The sequence below is a fragment of the Enoplosus armatus genome, chromosome 11 (genome assembly GCF_043641665.1).
Source record: "Enoplosus armatus isolate fEnoArm2 chromosome 11, fEnoArm2.hap1, whole genome shotgun sequence".
In the NCBI taxonomy this organism is placed as follows: Eukaryota; Metazoa; Chordata; class Actinopteri; order Centrarchiformes; family Enoplosidae; genus Enoplosus; species Enoplosus armatus.
Genome location: NC_092190.1, coordinates 25,246,496 through 25,262,800, shown reverse-complemented (window position 1 = coordinate 25,262,800; position 16,305 = coordinate 25,246,496). Strand labels below are relative to the sequence as shown.

General features: G+C 43.3%; 1 protein-coding gene across 1 annotated transcript in view; it reads left to right on the top strand.

Annotated features, from left to right (window-relative positions):
- LOC139291989 (kinesin heavy chain-like) overlaps nucleotides 1-16,305 on the top strand; it is a 38,635-nt gene that overhangs the window by 6,057 nt on the left and 16,273 nt on the right. The window contains exons 3-15 of the mRNA XM_070914091.1: nucleotides 1,416-1,489; nucleotides 4,195-4,299; nucleotides 4,687-4,735; nucleotides 4,845-4,900; nucleotides 5,004-5,091; nucleotides 6,230-6,354; nucleotides 6,831-6,935; nucleotides 7,311-7,459; nucleotides 8,087-8,235; nucleotides 12,770-12,942; nucleotides 13,096-13,164; nucleotides 13,279-13,485; nucleotides 13,820-13,966. Coding sequence (XP_070770192.1) covers nucleotides 1,416-1,489; nucleotides 4,195-4,299; nucleotides 4,687-4,735; nucleotides 4,845-4,900; nucleotides 5,004-5,091; nucleotides 6,230-6,354; nucleotides 6,831-6,935; nucleotides 7,311-7,459; nucleotides 8,087-8,235; nucleotides 12,770-12,942; nucleotides 13,096-13,164; nucleotides 13,279-13,485; nucleotides 13,820-13,966 — 1,496 coding nt within the window. The remainder of the gene's footprint in view (nucleotides 1-1,415; nucleotides 1,490-4,194; nucleotides 4,300-4,686; nucleotides 4,736-4,844; nucleotides 4,901-5,003; nucleotides 5,092-6,229; nucleotides 6,355-6,830; nucleotides 6,936-7,310; nucleotides 7,460-8,086; nucleotides 8,236-12,769; nucleotides 12,943-13,095; nucleotides 13,165-13,278; nucleotides 13,486-13,819; nucleotides 13,967-16,305) is intronic.

The following is a 16,305-nucleotide window of genomic DNA, read 5'->3' as shown; positions in this document are numbered from 1 at the left end:
GAGATTGGTGATTGGTGATTTTGAAAGCCCACTTATTGGAAGCTGGGGTCCTTAAAAAGGAAGTGACGCAGCCTAGTTTGGTAAATGCAGGGTTAAGCTTCGAACAACAAAGGGAGTTGTTAGTTTTGCAATTGGCGCATGATGAACTAAAACAACAAAAAGAACTTGAATTGCAACTGGAATTGGAAAAAATGAAATTCAAAACGGAGCAGACCAAATTAGAGTTGGAACAGTACAAATTGCACCTAATTAAGGAGTGCAAGTTGTCTGATCATTCAATCAGGGAAAGTGTGGGATTTGACATAGGCACAAATTTACGGTTATTGCCAAAATTTAACGAGAAAGATCCTGACACATTTTTCTCTTTGTTTGACTGAGTGGCAGATATGTGTAATTGGCCAGACACTGATCGCACTCTGATGCTTCAATGTGTTTTAACTGGTAAAGTTCAAGAAGCATATTCTGCATTCAGTCCAGCAGATAGTAAAGATTATGCCAAAGTGAAAGCTGCTGTGTTAAAAGCCTATGAGCTGGTGCCCGAAGCCTATCGTCAATGTTTTCGACATTGGAATAAAAATACTAGTCAAACCTATGTGGAGTTTGTGCGTGAGCTCACCTGTCACTTTAATCGTTGGTGTTCTGCTTCCAGAATTGATACTTTTGAAAAGCTTTGCAACCTTGTGATTCTCAAGCAACTGAAAAATTGCTTTCATTCAAATTGCATCATTTGGTCTTTTGGTTTGGTTAACCCTTGGTTTTGCCTTTACAACACTACACATACATTCAGCATTGCATTCACCACTGACTTGTAGACTACAGATTAATTTATTACCTTTGCTTTTGTCTTCCTTTCAATTAAAACATAGTTTAAATTACTTTAAATCTTGTGTGGTCTCCCTCTTTGTCTAGCTCACTGAGCCTGGGCTGTGACACATGTATGTTGTATGAATGTTGTATGAACGTTGTATGTATGTTGTATGTATGTTGTATGAATGCTGTATGTGTGTTGTGTGCGTGTTGTATGTTGTATGTATGTTGTATGAATGTTGTATGTATGTTGTATTTATGACGTATGTATGTTGTATGTATGTTGTACGAATGTTGTATGCATGTTGTATGAACGTTGTATGGATGTTCAATTTATGTTGTATGAATGTGCATGAATGTTATATGTATGTTGTATAAATGTTGTATGCATGTTGTATGAATGTTGTATGCATGTTGTATGAACGTTATATGGATATTCAATTTATGTTGTATGAATGTTGTATGAGTGTTGTATGCATGTTGTATGAATGTGCATGAATGTTATATGTATGTCATATGAATGTGGTATGTATGCTGTTTTAATGTTGTATATATGTTGTATTAATGCTGTATACATGTATGTATGTTGTATGTTATGTGTGTTTCAGATGTATTGGGAGGGTATAATGGGACCATCTTTGCTTACGGTCAGACGTCATCTGGAAAGACTCACACCATGGAGGTGAGTGTGATTCACTGCAACACTTTATATTTTAATGTATTTCAATTTACACATGCTTTAATATAGAGAGATATTCACCTCAATATTGGTGACAAATATAAAAATATTTCATTAAATATTGTGTTATCAAAGGGTGAAAAGATATTTCATCTTTTTTACAAGAATGTACTGGAAAGCCATATATCCCTGTTTTCCACCAGCACTTAAACACAACATGCATTTGTGGACTGGAGACTGTTTGACTTTGAACACACAAATATAACTCCACACGTGTCAGATGATCACACATTTAACAATTATTCAACCTAGGATGTATTTTTTTTGTAAAATTGTTTTACATTTGTTCTGATTGGTTGGTATTTGTTTATGGATTGGGTGTTTTATTTGTGAACACCATAAATTACACACAAATGTTTATTTATAGATCATGAGACATACTTTTGTCAATGTTGAGACTCATTTCTCTCCATACTTCACAGCTTAACCTCAGAATGAGTCACAGAACCATAAACTAAACTGTAAAACTTCACATGTACAGCATATATTACTGTCATTGTACAGTGTACAGTGCATCCGGAAAGTATTCATACCGCTTCACTTTTTCCACATTTTGTTATGTTACACCCTTATTCCAAAATGGATAAAATTCTTTTTTTTCTCTCAAAATTCTACTATCACAATACAAACACACAATACCCCATAATGACAAAGTGAAAATGTTTTTTAGACAATTTTGCAAATTTATTAAAAATAAAACACTCAAATATCACATGTACATAAGTATTCACACCCTTTGCTATGAAACTCAAAATTGAGCTCAGGTGCATCCTGTTTCCACTGGTCATCCTTGAAATGTTTCTACAACTTGATTGGAGTCCACCTGTGGTAAATTCAATTGATTGGACATGATTTGGAAAGGCACACACCTGTCTATGTAAGGTCCCACAGTTGACAGTGCATGTCAGAGCACAAACCAAGCCATGAAGTCAAAGGAATTGTCTGTAGACCTCCGAGACAGGATTGTATCGAGGCACAGATCTGGGGAAGGGTACAGAAAAATGTCTGCAGCATTGAAGGTCTCAAAGAGCACAGTGGTCTCCATCATTCGTAAATGGAAGAAGTTTTGAACCACCAGGACTCTTCCTAGAGCTGGCCACCCTGGCCAAAATGAGTGGGGAGAAGGGCCTTGGTCAGGGAGGTGACCAAGAACCCGATGGTCACTCTGACAAAGCTCCAGCGTTCCTCTGTGGAGATGGGAGAACCTTCCAGAAGGACAACCATCTCTGCAGCACTCCACCAATCAGGCCTTTATGGTAGAGTGGCCAGACGGAAGGTCTGGTCTGATGAAACCAAGATTGAACTCTTTGGCCTGAATGCCAAGCATCATGTCTGGAGGAAACCAGGCACCGCTCATCCCCTGGCCAATACCATCCCTACAGTGAAGTATGGTGGTGGCAGCATCATGCTGTGGGGATGTTTTTCAGCGGCAGAAACAAAGTACAGAGAGATCCTTGACGAAAACCTGCTCCAGGGCGCTCTGGACCTCAGACAAGGGCGAAGGTGCACCTTCCAACAGGACAACGACCCTAAGCACACAGCCAAGATGACAAAGGAGTGGCTTCGGGACAAGTCTCTGAATGTCCTTGAGTGGCCCAGCCAAAGCCCGGACTTGAACCCGATAGAACATCTCTGGAAAGACCTGAAAATAGCTGCGCACTGACGCTCCCCATCCAACCTCATTGAGCTTGAGAGGATGTGCAAAGAAGAATGGGAGAAACTCCCCAAATCCAGGTGTGCCAAGCTTGTAGCATCATATCCAAGAAGACTGGAGGCTGTAATCGCTGCCAAAGGTGCTTCAACAAAGTATTGAGTAAAGGGTGTTAATACTTATGTACATGCGATATTTGAGTGTTTTATTTTTAATAAATTTGCAAAATTGTCTAAAAAACATTTTTCACTTCGTCATTATGGGGTATTGTGTGTAGAATATTGAGGGAAAAAAAGAATGTAATCTATTTTGGCTGTAACATAACAAAATGTGGAAAAAGTGAAGCGGTATGATTACTTGCACTGTATATTCAGTACATATTAGAGTTAACATAAGAGTCCTATCTTTAAAATAATGCAATGCAATTATTTTGATGATCAAATACTTGTTGTAAGTAATTTTTCAAGCACAAAAACATTCTCTGTCTTATGTGACAATAAATGAATCATCTTTGGGTTTTGGAGAGTTTACATATAATGACTGAATCATCCTTTTTTAACTATTTTCTGACATTTTATGGACCAAACCCTTAATCAGTTAATCGAAAGATTAATCGTTAGCTGCAGCACTAATTCTATTTTCTATTTTGTTTAGGTTTATTTTACTTATTGTACATAACTTTTAATTGAACATTACCGACCTCATTTGTTTTTGTGATTTATGTGAAGTAGCTGCTGTAGCATTGTCATTTTCTTTTGGGACGATAAAGTACTTTATTCATCCATCTATCTTTCTACGTTCCTCTTCATCAAACTGAACACCTGTTTCTGTTTCCTTCTCACACTTTGTTTATTTAAAATCTTGAAAACACTTCAGATAAGTGTCATGATGCCACACTGGAGCCTTGAGTGCTCTCTTGTATCTGCATGAGAGAATTTGTTGTATTCAATCTGAAGTCTTCTGTGTTTTTATGTTTAAATAATTTTGAATTTTTCAGGGGAACCTGCACGATCCTCGTCTGATGGGAATCATTCCTCGTATCGCCAGAGACATCTTTGACCACATCTACTCCATGGACGAGAACCTTGAGTTTCACATCAAGGTGACAATGTCATCTTTACAGGAGCCGTCTGCATCAAACTGAAACCAGAAAGAACCATTTGTTACAACACAACATTTATGTTATCGTCTTGGATGCCTTGGAGAGTATTTCCAAAATAATATTCACATTTTCATCAATATAGCTGTTAAAATTAACATATATCATCACTGATACTGAAATGTAATCATTTAATCTAATTTAATCTAAATGTATTTAAAGGGTTAAAATTATCTTTTTAGTCTTCCTCAGCCTGTGAATATATGTTTTTTAGCTTTACAGGAGAAAATTTTACATATTATAGTAATATATTTAAGTAACATACATTTTACTGTATCTTGTATTTGTACGTAATAAAACGTGTCTTTGTGAATCTGTCTCTTTCTGTAGGTTTCTTATTTTGAAATCTATCTGGACAAAATCAGAGACTTACTCGATGGTGAGGATGATATTTAACATATTTGATATTTATTGAATATTTTTAAAATATGTTGATGAGGACTGTTGGAATGAAATTAACCTGCTGACTGATGTGATTTCTGTTTCAGTGTCAAAGACAAACCTGGCTGTTCACGAGGACAAAAACAGGGTTCCCTTTGTGAAGGTGTCTACTCTTCAATATTTAAATGTCAAAATATGACCTGCTGTCAGTCCTGCAGTATCAGTACTGCAGTGTCAGTACTTTGTTGATATGTATTTCCTGTCAGGGCTGCACGGAGCGTTTTGTTTCCAGTCCTGATGAAGTGATGGACGTCATCGACGAGGGAAAAGCAAACAGACATGTCGCCGTTACCAGTAAGTCTCTAACTGTACTACTGATACTACTGTACTACTACAACTACTACTACTACTACTATTACTACTACTAATACTACTGCTACTACTACTGTTACTGCTGTTATTGTTACTGATGTCCTGAAAACACAGATGGTCCACAAAATAAACACTACACTTCATGTGGTTGCTAGTCTTCCTGGGTTCCATACAAAACTACAACAACTACTACTACTGTTACTACTACTATTTCTGCTGTACTGTACTGCTTCATTACTGCTACTGGTTCAAACTTGAGAAACTCATGAACACAAGATATAAAATACTAACTGTAACTAAGAGGATTTATATTTTAATGACCCCATGAGCTTTAATGACTCACTGATCTTTCCTCTAGCGCCACCCTCAGGGCACACTTGACATGTTTAGCTCCACTTCTGTTAAGACTGTTAAGATTTGTTCATATTGTGGCTGTAATCAGTGTTGTGCTTAAACATGCTAAAAGAGCAGCGTTCACTCAACATGCTCATGTTTTTGGTGAACAGTGAACGGAACATTTGCAACTAATGAACGTCGATTCTGCCCCCGAGGACTTACGGCATCTGGCATCTGTAATGAAACCGGCTGCAATGCAAAAAACACAGCTACCGCTACCCTTGAAGCCAGATATATGAATATCTGAACGATTTTTGTAAACAAATCAGCACAGATTCCAACAGAAAAAAAATCATGCTTTTATGCAAATTGTGCCCACCGGGTCTGAAGAAAAAGGTTTGAACGTCAGCCAAATGGACAACGAATTTGAAACGACACATCACATTGTACACAGTATACTCTTACTGCACCTCATGAAGGTAATTCATTTAGTTTGGGGTGGTTGGGTAGGATGAGTTTCTACTGAAAAAGAATAAAATCAACTTAATGAAAGTGAACTAGTTCATTTTTTGGGACTGTGACCTTTGTTCAAAATTCAAAATTGTGAACTATGAACGTGAACTAGTTCATTTTAACTTTGAACTGAACTTTGAGCTAGCCCTGGTGGCTTGGTTGTAATGACCACTGCAGGCTCTAGAGGGCGCTACACTGATAATCTGGAGTATTAATGAGTTTTTATTTATTGAGATTATTAAGATATATTTCCCCTTGTTTTTTCCTGCAGACATGAACGAGCACAGCTCTCGCAGTCACAGTATTTTTCTGATCAACATCAAGCAGGAGAACATGGAGACGGAGATGAAACTGTCGGGGAAACTTTACCTGGTCGACCTGGCAGGCAGCGAGAAGGTCACTGCTCCAACAGACTCATTTAATGATCCATCACATCTTAACAACACTGTTTTTTTTTTTGGCATTTATCACAGTGTGAGGAATAGCAAAATGTCCCAGAAATGTTCAGGTAGCTTTGCTATTTTCAAAATTTCTTGAGTATAATAATATAAATATCAGAGAGGAGCATCACAGAAATATAATATCTGCCCATATATAATTCAAAACTGATTCTTAGATGTAGAAAATAGAGCACTAGTTATTAATTAACACAGTATGTGATTATTTTGAAACAGCAGATGAGGAGTTTGTGTTCATTCAATTTGAATTTGAAATTCAGTGAAATCATTAGACATTGATTGATTGATTGATTAATGGGTGGGACCTTAAAAGAACAGATAATTAACCTGAGTATTATTTCATCATTCAGCTGTTCATCAGCTTCTTCATCCAAACGATTTTACTAATAACTTGATGATGATGTTTTTGTTCAGGTGAGTAAAACAGGAGCAGAAGGCTCCGTGTTGGACGAAGCCAAGAACATCAACAAGTCTTTGTCGGCTCTTGGAAACGTCATCGCAGCTCTGAGTGAAGGAACGGTGAGTCTTCCCTTCATGTCTCCATGCTTCAGTTTACTAACGCTAGCTAACATAATGTTAGCTAACATGACATTAGCTAACATAACGCTAGCTAACATGACATTAGCCTACATAACGCTAGCTAACATGACATTAGCTAACATAATGCTAGCTAACATAACGCTAGTGAACATGACATTAGCCTACATAACGCTAGCTATCATGACATTGTCTACTAATGTAAACCTGAAATATCTAGAATTCAACTTTATGTTCGACAGGAAACATAACCATCACAAAAACAAACAAATTCTGCCTCTTGTGAAACTTCAGAACTCAGTAATAAAACTTTGACTTTGGATCACGTGTAAGTATCTTATTGTTGTCTGTTTATAGAAAACCCACGTCCCTTACAGAGACAGCAAGATGACTCGAATCCTGCAGGACTCTCTGGGAGGAAACTGTCGAACCACCATCATCATCTGCTGCTCTCCGTCTGTTTACAATGAGGCTGAAAGCAAGTCCACCCTCATGTTCGGACAGAGGTACTACATGACAACACACGTGATGTTAAAGTAGAGAGTCTGGTTGTGTAGCTGAATGAACAAAGAAACAATTAATAAACAGCAAATCATTAACAGTGTGACATAGTCGCTATAAATTCAAACATTTCACTGAGGGGAAGTCCTCATTCAGCCCCTTGCTGCCTGTTGCTTTAGTTTTCTATTAGTCTTTCTGACATAGCACAAGCCACACGGGCAGCTTATTAAGTGAACCACATGTGATGACTGAGTTCATAAACATCTTTTTACTGGATGTGGATGTTTGAAGGAGTGCATTTTGCATTATGCATTATGCACAGCTGCCGCATTGCCATTGGAGAGGAGAGTAAGAAGTTTTTGGCTAGAGGAGGTGTTTCATGGACTTAAATGATCTCTCAGGTTGGACTGAAGAGGTGCAGATTTCTACTTCTTGCCTTTGTCTCGAAATTGTTCTGTTTATATGCCTGCTGTCATGACACAGTGACTAATCACCTTTCATCTCTGTCACATCTCTATCATCTCTCACAACACCTCATAACATCAATCAGTTCGTCCATCCACCATGTCTTATCCGTCAGACAGCACACACTGTTCATTAAAACCACTTCTTGTGTTGTTTTTGTGTCTTAGAGCTAAAACCATAAAGAATACAGTGTCTGTGAACCTGGAGCTGACTGCTGAGGAGTGGAAGAAGAAGTATGAGAAGGAGAAAGAGAAGAGCAGGAGTCTGAATATCATGATACAGAAACTGGAGAATGAGCTGAAACGCTGGAGGAAAGGTAGAAAACATCTACCAGGAGTGTGAGCCTGCATGTATTTAATTGACCAAAGCAGCACTTTGCTGGATGATGTCAACAATAGTTGAGTCAGGTTCAACTTTTTCTGGACGACCCTGAGTTTTTAGTCCTCTTTGTTGACCCCCCCCCCCCCCCCCCCCGCTGAGCCAACGCAGTGGTGCCATCGAAAAGAATGAGGGGACTGTGTTTTCTCAGACAGGGCAGATGTCAGCCTGAATATGGTCTTAGACTCTGTTCACACATACAGACTTGAGGTGGCAGCTCTCTTGTTGTCTCTTGTTGTACAAGATGGCGCCGCGGATGGCTGCCTCTGTCTGTTGGAGTGCATTGTTTTGCCTTGTTTTGTCTGTAAACAGTGTTTTTTGTTTTGGTTTACGAAGCTCTTTCACCACAGAAGAGCTCATAAACATCAGGGGAACAACTCCAGTGGATTTGTTTCCCAAATTTCTTGCCCCCTCAGCTGTTTTATGGGACATTCTGATCAAAGGTGCTCTCACCTTTGCAGCTCTGCGTCGACATAGAGGGAAACGTGCCGGTACGCTCGTGCATCTTCGCTGGCGAGGACAACGCACACCACTACCCGGAATATTTCTCTCTAATGGGCGCTCACTGGGAAATAAGCTGGACAAACTCCAGCTACTGATGAGGAGAAACAAGGACTTTTATTCATCTGCTGTTTTGTGCTTCACGGAGACATGGCTGGGTGAAAGAACTCACGACGTGACGCTGCAGCTGGACGGATTCCAGCTACTCCGAGCGGACCGCGACGCACACCTCTGTGGCAAAACAAAGGGTGGAGGTATTTGTTTCTACATCAACAGTAGCTGGTGTAATGACGTGACAGTGATCTGACAGCATTGCTCTCCTTCCCTGGAAACCCTTTTCTTTAACTGCCAACCCTACTACTCCCCCCGTGAGTTCGCTTCATTCATTCTGGTCGGTGTTTACATTCCACAGGAGGCCAACGTGCAGGACGGACAGCGCGCACTCGCCAGATACTGGAAACGGAGCAGACCAACCCGGACTCCTTAGTTATTGTCCTCGGTGACTTTAACAAAGGTAACCTCAGTCATGAACTCCCCAAATACAAACAGTTTATTAAATGCCCCACCAGGGAGTGGAACACTCTGGATCACTGTTACACCACAGTCAGTAATGCTTTTCACGCCGTCACCTGCGTTGCACTGGGACCACGCGCTACACTGGGACCACAACATGGTCCACCTGATTCCTGCGTACAGGCAGAAATTAAAACTTTCTAAGCCCGTTGTGAGAACATCGAAGAAGTGGACCAGTGAAGCTGCAGAGGACCTGAAGGCGTGTTTGGACTGCACTGATGTTTTCAGAACTGCTACCAACAGTCTGGATGAGTACACAGAGGCTGTGACGTCATATATCAGCTTCTGTGAGGACTGCTGTGTACCAACTTGCACCAGGGTGAGTTATAACAATGACAAACCCTGGCTCACTGCAAGACTGCGACAGTTGAGGTTGGAAAAGGAAGAGGCGTTTAAGAGCGGCAACAGAGCAGAGTTTAAGGAAGCCAAGTACAAGTTTAGCAAGGCGGTGAGGGAAGCTAAACGACTGTACTCGGAGAGACTACAAAATCAGTTCTCCTCCAATGACTCTGCTTCTGTGTGGAGGGGGCTCAGGCAGATCACCAACTACAAGCCAAGAGCCCCCAACTCTGCTAACGACCGACGCCTCGCCAACAGCCTCAACAACTTCTACTGTCGCTTTGATAGACAATGGGACAGTCCTGACACCATCACCCTCCAGCTCCAGCCCAACAGCCCCAACCCCCTCATCACACCTGGGGCTGAACTCTCACACCTCCTACCACCACAGCTGCACCCCTCCAACATCGACACCTCTGTCTGTCCTTGAAAGAGATGTGAACAGGCTCTTCAAGAGACACAACCCCTGGAAAACTGCTGGACCAGACTCCATCTCTCCATCCTGCCTGAAGCGCTGCGCCGATCAGCTGTCTCCGGTGTTCACAGACATCTTCAATACCTCACTGGAGACATGCCACGTGCCAGCCTGCTTCAAGGCCTCCACCATCTTCCCCATCCCCCAAAAAACAGGGTCCACAGGACAAGATGGCGCCGCGGATGGCTGCCTCGGTCTGTTGGAGTGCATTGTTTTGCCTTGTTTTGTTTGTAAACAGTGTTTTTTGTTTTGGTTCACGGAGCTCTTTCACCAGAGAAGAGCTCATGAACATCAGGGGAACAACTCCAGTGGATTTGTTTCCCGAATTTCTTGCACCTTTAACTGTTTTATGGGACATTCTGGTCAAAGGTGCTCTCACCTTTGCAGCTCTACGTCGACGTAGAGGCAAACATGCCGGTGCGCTCGTGCGTCTTCGCCGGCGAGGACAACGCACACCGCTACCCGGAATATTTCTCTCTAACGTGCGCTGTGACTTCATATATCAGCTTCTGTGAGGACTGTTGTGTACCAACTCGGACCAGGGTGAGTTACAACAACGACAAACCCTGGTTCACTGCAAGACTGCGACAGCTGAGGTTGGAAAAGGAAGAGGCGTTTAAGAGTGGCAACAGAGCAGAGTTTAAGGAAGCCAAGTACAAGTTTAGCAAGGCGGTGAGGGAAGCTAAACGACTGTACTCAGAGAGACTACAAGATCAGTTCTCCTCCAACGACTCTGCTTCTGTGTGGAGGGGGCTCAGGCAGATCACCAACTACAAGCCAAGAGCCCCCAACTCTGCTAACGACCGACGCCTCGCCAACAGCCTCAACGACTTCTACTGTCGCTTTGAAAGACAATGGGACAGTCCTGACATCATCCCCGTCCCCAAAAAACCAGGGCCCACAGGATTAAATGACTACAGACCCGTCGCCCTGACCTCTGTGGTCATGAAATAATTTGAACGCCTGGTCCTGTCCCACCTCAAATCCATCACAGACTCTCTGCTGGACCCCTTGCAGTTTGCCTACAGAGCCAGCAGGTCTATAGACGACGCCGTCAACTTGGCTCTACACTTCATCCTCCAGCAACTGGACTCCGCAGGATCCTATGCCAGGATCCTGTTTGTGGACTTCAGCTCTGCCTTCAACACCATCGTCCCGGCTCTTCTTCAGGACAAGCTCTCCCAACTCAACGTGCCTGACCCCACCTGCAGGTGGCTCACAGATTTCCTGTCTGACAGGAAGCAGCACGTGAAGCTGGGGAAACACGTCTCAGACTCGCGGTCGATCAGCACCGGCTCCCCTCAAGGCTGTGTTCTTTCTCCTCTACTCTTCTCCCTGTACACCAACAGCTGCACCTCCAGTCACCAGTCCGTCAAGCTCCTGAAGTTCACGGACGACACCACCCTCATCGGACTCATCTCTGGTGAGGATGAGTCTGCCTACAGGTGGGAGATTGACCATCTGGTGACCTGGTCACAACCTGGAGCTTAACGCTTCAAAGACAGTGGAGATGGTTGTAGACTTCAGGAAGAGTGCAGCCCCACCCGCCCCCATCAACCTGTGTGACTCTCCAGTGGTCACTGTGGAGTCCTTCCGTTTCCTGGGCTCCATCATCAGCCAGGACCTCCGGTGGGAGCTGAACATCAGCTCCCTCATTAAGAAAGCCCAACAGAGGATGTACTTCCTGAGGCAGCTGAGGAAGTTTAACCTGCCACAAACAATGCTGGTTCACTTCTACACTGCCATCATAGAGTCCATCCTCACCTCCTCCATCACTGTCTGGTATGCTGCTGCCTCCACCAAGGACAGGTGCAGACTGCAGCGTATCATCCGCTCTGCAGAGAGGGTGATTGGCTGCAACCTCCCATCTCTTCAGGACCTGTACTCCTTCAGGACCCTGAGGAGAGCAGGGAAGATCGCTGCCGACCCCTCCCACCCAGGACACTATCTGTTTGACCCTCTTCCCTCTGGCAGGAGGCTGCGGTCTATCAGGACCAAAACCTCCTGCCACAAAAACAGTTTCTTCCCCTCTGCAGTCCACCTGACGAACACAGTCAAAGTCTTCCACTGACCCCGCCCCCCCCCAACACAAACACAAGTTATTTATTATTTATCTTATCTTATTCTTTTATCTTTATATTTTTACATGTTTGTTGTCAGCACCGTCAGACCACGGCAAATTCCTTGTAATGTATGTTACTTGGCAATAAACAGTTTCTGATTCTGTTTCTGATTCTGACTCTCTAGACTCTCATGAGCTTGAAGATGGGACGTGTGATTAGGGTTAAACACAAAATGTACATACTCAGCTCTGATTGCACAGTTTTTTTCTCTGCTAACTGGCACACAATGAAGTGTGTTTAGGCACATCGTTTACAAGTATCTCTTTAAAGTTATATCAAAGCCGTTTACTACTACGATCAGCTTTTGTTTGAAGAGCTTTCATAAAGTTCAGTTGGAGCTAACAGATCTGCTGCTAACAGCTGTGCTTCAGTTTCCACATGGAATCATAACCAGTGCAATGTTTTTTTCTGGGTTATTGATCCTGCATGTCAGGGTAAATTTGCTCTCTTAACTTCTCCAGGTGAGTCTGTACCTGTGGAGGAGCAGCTGAGCAGCAGAAACAAGAAAAGCAGCAGCAGTGAAACAACAGCAGTGATTGACAGCTTGGCCCTGCCCCCTGTCCCTCTGTTAGACGAAGAGAAGACACAGTACGAGACACTTATCACGGACCTGTACCATCAGCTGGACGACAAGGTGAGTCTTACCTGAACTATCACCTGAATTACAAGATGAGTCTTACCTGAACTATCAGATGGATTACAAGATGAGTCTTACCTGTACCAACCCAGACCCCTTTGTTCTGTTTGAGTCTGTGAAACATTAATAATCTGCTGACTCATGTTTCAGGATGATGAGATCAACCAGCACAGTCAGACGGCTGAGAAACTCAAACAGCAGCTGATCGATCAGGATGAAGTGAGTCTCACCTGCACGTTACAACCTTTTCTGTACAAACCTCCACTACACTGTGTATCTACCCATGTATTGATTTAACCGCCTTCCCCACCTCTTCATAATCCGTCCATCCAGCTGTTGGCGTCGAGCCGTCAGGACTACGAGCACCTACAGGAGGAGCTGTCACGGCTGCAGAGGGACAGTGACTCGGCCAAAGAGGAGGTGAAGGAGGTTCTGCAGGCACTGGAGGAGCTCGCTGTCAACTACGACCACAAGAGCCAAGAGGTTGAAAACAAGAACTGCTGCAATGAACAGCTGAACGAGGAGCTTGCACACAAAACTGTGAGTCCACTCAAAGAAACAAGGGTCGGGTTAGTGGTATGGAAGGTTGTTAGGACAGAAGGATGTTAGGACGTTAGGACAGTAGGATGGTAGGACGTTAGGATGGTAGGACGTTAGGACGTTTGTATGGTAGGACGTTAGGATGTTAGGATGGTAGGACATTAGGATAGTTGGACGTTAGGATGGTAGGACATCAGGATGTTAGAATGGTAGGACGTTAGGAAGGTAGGACGTTAGGATACTTGACATTAGGATGATAGGATCCTCTTTCTATGTCTGAGCTATGTATGCTTTGTAGAGATCAGCTCTTCTTCTTCTTGTCCTGTGTTTCTAGGTGAGTCTGGAGGCAGTTCAGAGGGAGATGTCCACCCTGCAGGAGGTCAGTTCTCATCATAAGAAGAGGTCAGCAGAGATCCTCAGTCTGCTACTCAGAGACCTCAGTGACATTGGCAGCATCCTCGGTACCACAGACCTCAAAGCTGTAAGACTGAATCTCTTCTGTTCACATTTCGCTTCACTTTATATAGTGCCAGTGCAATATATATATATATATATAATATATATATATAACAGTATTGCTGATTACCAAAATATTTTTTTTATGTTTCTGTAATGGTTAATCCACCAGTATGTGCAAACTCTTTAATCAAAATGATATCTTTAATGCTAAAATATAATTATTGTTGTTATCCATGAATTTTCAAATTTACTGTATAGTAAAACGCATGATTATTTTTTGATTGAGATGCCAAATTACAGTTATTTACTTGCATTCCTGAACAGAAAAATTTGTTTTAGTGGTTGTATGTTATTCTTGATTAATTTCTTCTCAGAGAATTCCAATGTGCTGGCTCAAATTTGGGTATAAAAACGTGAATTCAGTTAGAAATTCCTCACTCCTGCTCAAAATGGTGAAGCATAGGGAACTCACTGAGAAAGAAAGAGTCCGAATTAAAGCACTTCATGATGCTGGATGATCTTTGAGACAAATAGGGCAAGACATAAAGTGTTCTCACAGTGTGGTCAAGTATGCCTTGGACTCGATTGCAGAGACTGGTACTTACAAAATGCGTCAAGGAAGAGGCCGAAAATGAAAGCTAACTGAAGCAGATGTCAGGCACCTCAAGATTTTAAGTACTAGAGACAGAAGAAAGACCCCTGCTGATCTTCAGGCAGAGATTAATGCTTCTAGATCAGAATCTGAGAAAGTCTCCAGAATGACCATAAGCAGACGACTGAAGGAACAAGGCTTAAAGGGAAGAATAGCTGCTAAGAAGCCATTATCGAGGCCTGCAAACATCCAAAAACGCCTAAAATTTGCCAAGGAGCACAAACACTGGACTGTAGATGACTGGAAGAAGGTACTCTGGACGGACGAGTCCAAGTTTGAACACAACTCACTTGTGAAGGTAGGAAGTAAATCTGCACGTTTTTATGTGTCAAGTTCAACTTTGGTGAACTTTAACGAGCTGTAGCGATCTGTCCTGACAGAGCTGAGCTCTGATTGGATGGAGAGCTGGAGAGTCCAGCATGGAGGATGCTAGCGTAGCTTATTAGCTGAGTGTCAGCATCAGTTTTATTGAAGCTCCTCTGTCTATAAATAAGCTGAGTTTATTTATACTATCAGCCTATCAGTCCCGACGGCTGATAGGCGAACTAAGGGGGGTCCAAGTGTGGCTTGACCAAGGGCCGGAGCTGCTCCAGGACGAGTCTCTCCAGGGTCTTCATGATGTGGGAGGTCAGTGTCACAGGTCTGTAGTCCTTGGAGCCACTGGGACGCGGTGTCTTCGGCACAGGAACGAGGCAGGACGTCTTCCACAGCACGGGGACCCTCTGAAGACTCAGGCTCATGTTGAAGACATGGTGAAGTACTCCACATATCTGGGGGATACAGGCTTTAAGCACCCTGGGGCTGACACCATCAGGGCCTGCAGCCTTGTTTGAGTGGAGTCTCATCAGCTGTCTCCTAACATGGTCAGCAGTGAAGCACATTGTAGAGGTGACCGGTGGTGGAGGGGTGGTGTTGTCAGGTTGAAGAGTGCCGTCAGCCTGGGGACTGGGGAACGAGGTGTGAGGAAAGCTCTCACAGGGGGGTGGGGGGCTGTGAGGAGCAGGAGGGGGAGTGGAATAGGTGAAGGTTGGAGGCAGAAAGCAGAAGAGTCATGGGGGGGGGGTTGAGCAGGGCCCACAGTGTCAAATCTGTTGAAAAACAGATCCAGTTCGTTAGCCCGTTCCACACTGCCTTCAACTCCTCTGTTGTTGGTCGGCCTGAAACCAGTGATAGTCCTCATTCCACTCCAGACCTCTCTGATGTTGTTCTGCTGGAGTTTCCACTCCAGCTTCATCCTGTACCTCTCCTTAGCCTCCCTGATCTTCACCTTCAGTTCCCCCTGGATCGTTCTCACCTCCTCCCTGTTGCCAGCTTTGAAAGCCCTCTTCTTTTTATTCAGGATGGCCTTGATGTCCTTTGTCACCCATGGCTTTTTATTTGTATAACAATGGACAGTCCTTGCTGGGACAGTGGAGTCCACTGCATTGGACAGTGGAGTCCAATGGAGTCCCATCAATGTCCTCTCCATGAGGCTCACAGAGTGCCTGCCAGTCAGTCACCTCAAAACATCCCTGAAGTGTCTCATAAACCTCTTCCGACCATCTCCTCACTGTCCTTATGGTTGCAGGCTGGCTCTTGACTAGAGGCACATAACAGGGGTTGAGGTGCACTAGCTTGTGGTCTGACCTACCCAGAGGGGGGAGGGGAGAGGAGCTGTATGCATCCTTAACGTTAGCATACAGCAAGTCCAGGGTCCTCTCCGCTCTAGT